The following is a 1,538-nucleotide window of genomic DNA, read 5'->3' as shown; positions in this document are numbered from 1 at the left end:
CTGACTAGACACTGCCTAGACACTTCTTCGGCGGCCAGGTCGCGGTGAGGGCGTGCCCTCGCTGCAGATGCGTCCGCCGACGCATACAGCACATCGACACAGCCGTCCATCGTCCAAAGCCGCTGCGCCCCCTCCCTCAGGCGCTGCTACGCGCATCCATCGTCGATGGCGCCGGCCGGGTGGCGCACCTCGCAAGCAGCAACGTCACCTTCCGCGTCGTCTCCGGCCCCGGCCGCATCCAGGGCACGCACGCACGCACGCACGCACGCACGCACGCACGCACGCACGCACGCACGCACGCACACACACACACACACACACACACACATCACCCAATTCCCTCACCCTACCTTGCCCTGCCTTAGGCACGCACAACGGCGACGTGCACTCCCACCTGCCCAACGACAGCCCGACCTACCCCGCCTACCACGGCCTCGTGCGCGCGGTCGTGCGCGTCACCTCCGCCGCCGGCCGAACCGCCGCCGAGCGCGCCCTCCTCGCCAAGATCGACGTGCGTGGCCCGCTGGCGGCGGCGGCCCGCGCAGCAGCAGACACCACGGCCACGCCCATCGTTGTGGAGGCGAGCTCGCCCGGCTTCGCGCCCGCGCGCGTGACCATCCCGACCTCGACCGACCTGGCCGCCGACGGCGTGATGGCGGTCGCGGCCGCGGGGGCTGGGAAGTCCGTTCGGATCTAGTCGCGGCCCGCGGACAAACGGGCGGTTGTGCGGTTCGCCGCCTTATCAAGGCCGACAATGCCACCGTGATGCTGGCAATCTCCTCGCATTGGCTCAGAGAGAGGTTGTGTTTTCTGTTTGCGATATTGCGTGATAGCGTGCAACTCCCCTAGACCGGACCCCAAACCGCGCCCCGAGATTCGCTCTCACCTGTCAATCTGTCTGGACGAGTCTGCGCGCCTTGCACGGGCGTGAAGGGATTTGTTTGGTATTGCCGACAGACTCGACCTCACGACACTCGATGGTCGATCACACGTTCTCAGACTCACCTCTCGTAAAGGTGTGGAGCTGTCCCTGTGCGCTGTGGACAGTGGAGGGTGAGAGTTGACCAGGGGGTTGTGCGCCGGGCCCTCCTGCTCGGCTCCAGCCGGTAGACAAGTCTTGTCATGAGTGCGGGTGGGCAGGCCCTAAAACGGCGGGAGGGGTAGGGGTGCCGCTGTAGGGGTGTGGAGGGGTCGGGAGGGCGGGAGTGCGGACCGTGACCTAAAGCCCTCCACCGATAGAGGTGTCAGGCGGCAGGGCCCAGGAGGGGTGGGGGCTGGGAGGGCTGGCCAAAAGCGAGGCGTAGGAGGGCTCATGAGGGCTTGGGAGAGGTGGAGAGCTCGGAGGGGTCGGAGGGCTCGGAGGGCAGAGAGGCACGAGGGTGGCGCTGGTGGGCTCGGGAGGGCTCTGGAGGGCTCACAAGGGATGGAGTGCCCGGAGGGCTCGGAGGGGCGAGCCGCCGAGCCGGGCTCGGGGGGCTCGGAGGGCTCGGAGGGCTCGGAGGGCTCGGAGGGCTCGGAGGGCTGGAGGGCTCCACAGT

At 68.2% G+C, this 1,538-nt stretch overlaps 1 protein-coding gene across 1 annotated transcript in view; it reads left to right on the top strand.

The window, feature by feature from the left end:
- The window catches only part of EMIHUDRAFT_467296 (hypothetical protein), a gene marked incomplete at its 5' end in the record, with an annotated part of 4,821 nt that extends 3,974 nt beyond the window's left edge, over window positions 1-847 (top strand). The window contains one exon of the mRNA XM_005788461.1: window positions 366-847. Within this exon, the coding sequence (XP_005788518.1) occupies window positions 366-697 (332 nt within the window). The 3' untranslated portion in view covers window positions 698-847. The remainder of the gene's footprint in view (window positions 1-365) is intronic.
- Window positions 848-1,538: the final 691 nt, after the last annotated feature.

Source organism: Emiliania huxleyi (assembly GCF_000372725.1).
Source record: "Emiliania huxleyi CCMP1516 chromosome Unknown EMIHUscaffold_135, whole genome shotgun sequence".
In the NCBI taxonomy this organism is placed as follows: domain Eukaryota; phylum Haptophyta; order Isochrysidales; family Noelaerhabdaceae; genus Emiliania; species Emiliania huxleyi.
The sequence above is the reverse complement of the archived record's forward strand: the minus strand, read 5'-3'. Positions and strand labels throughout refer to the sequence as shown.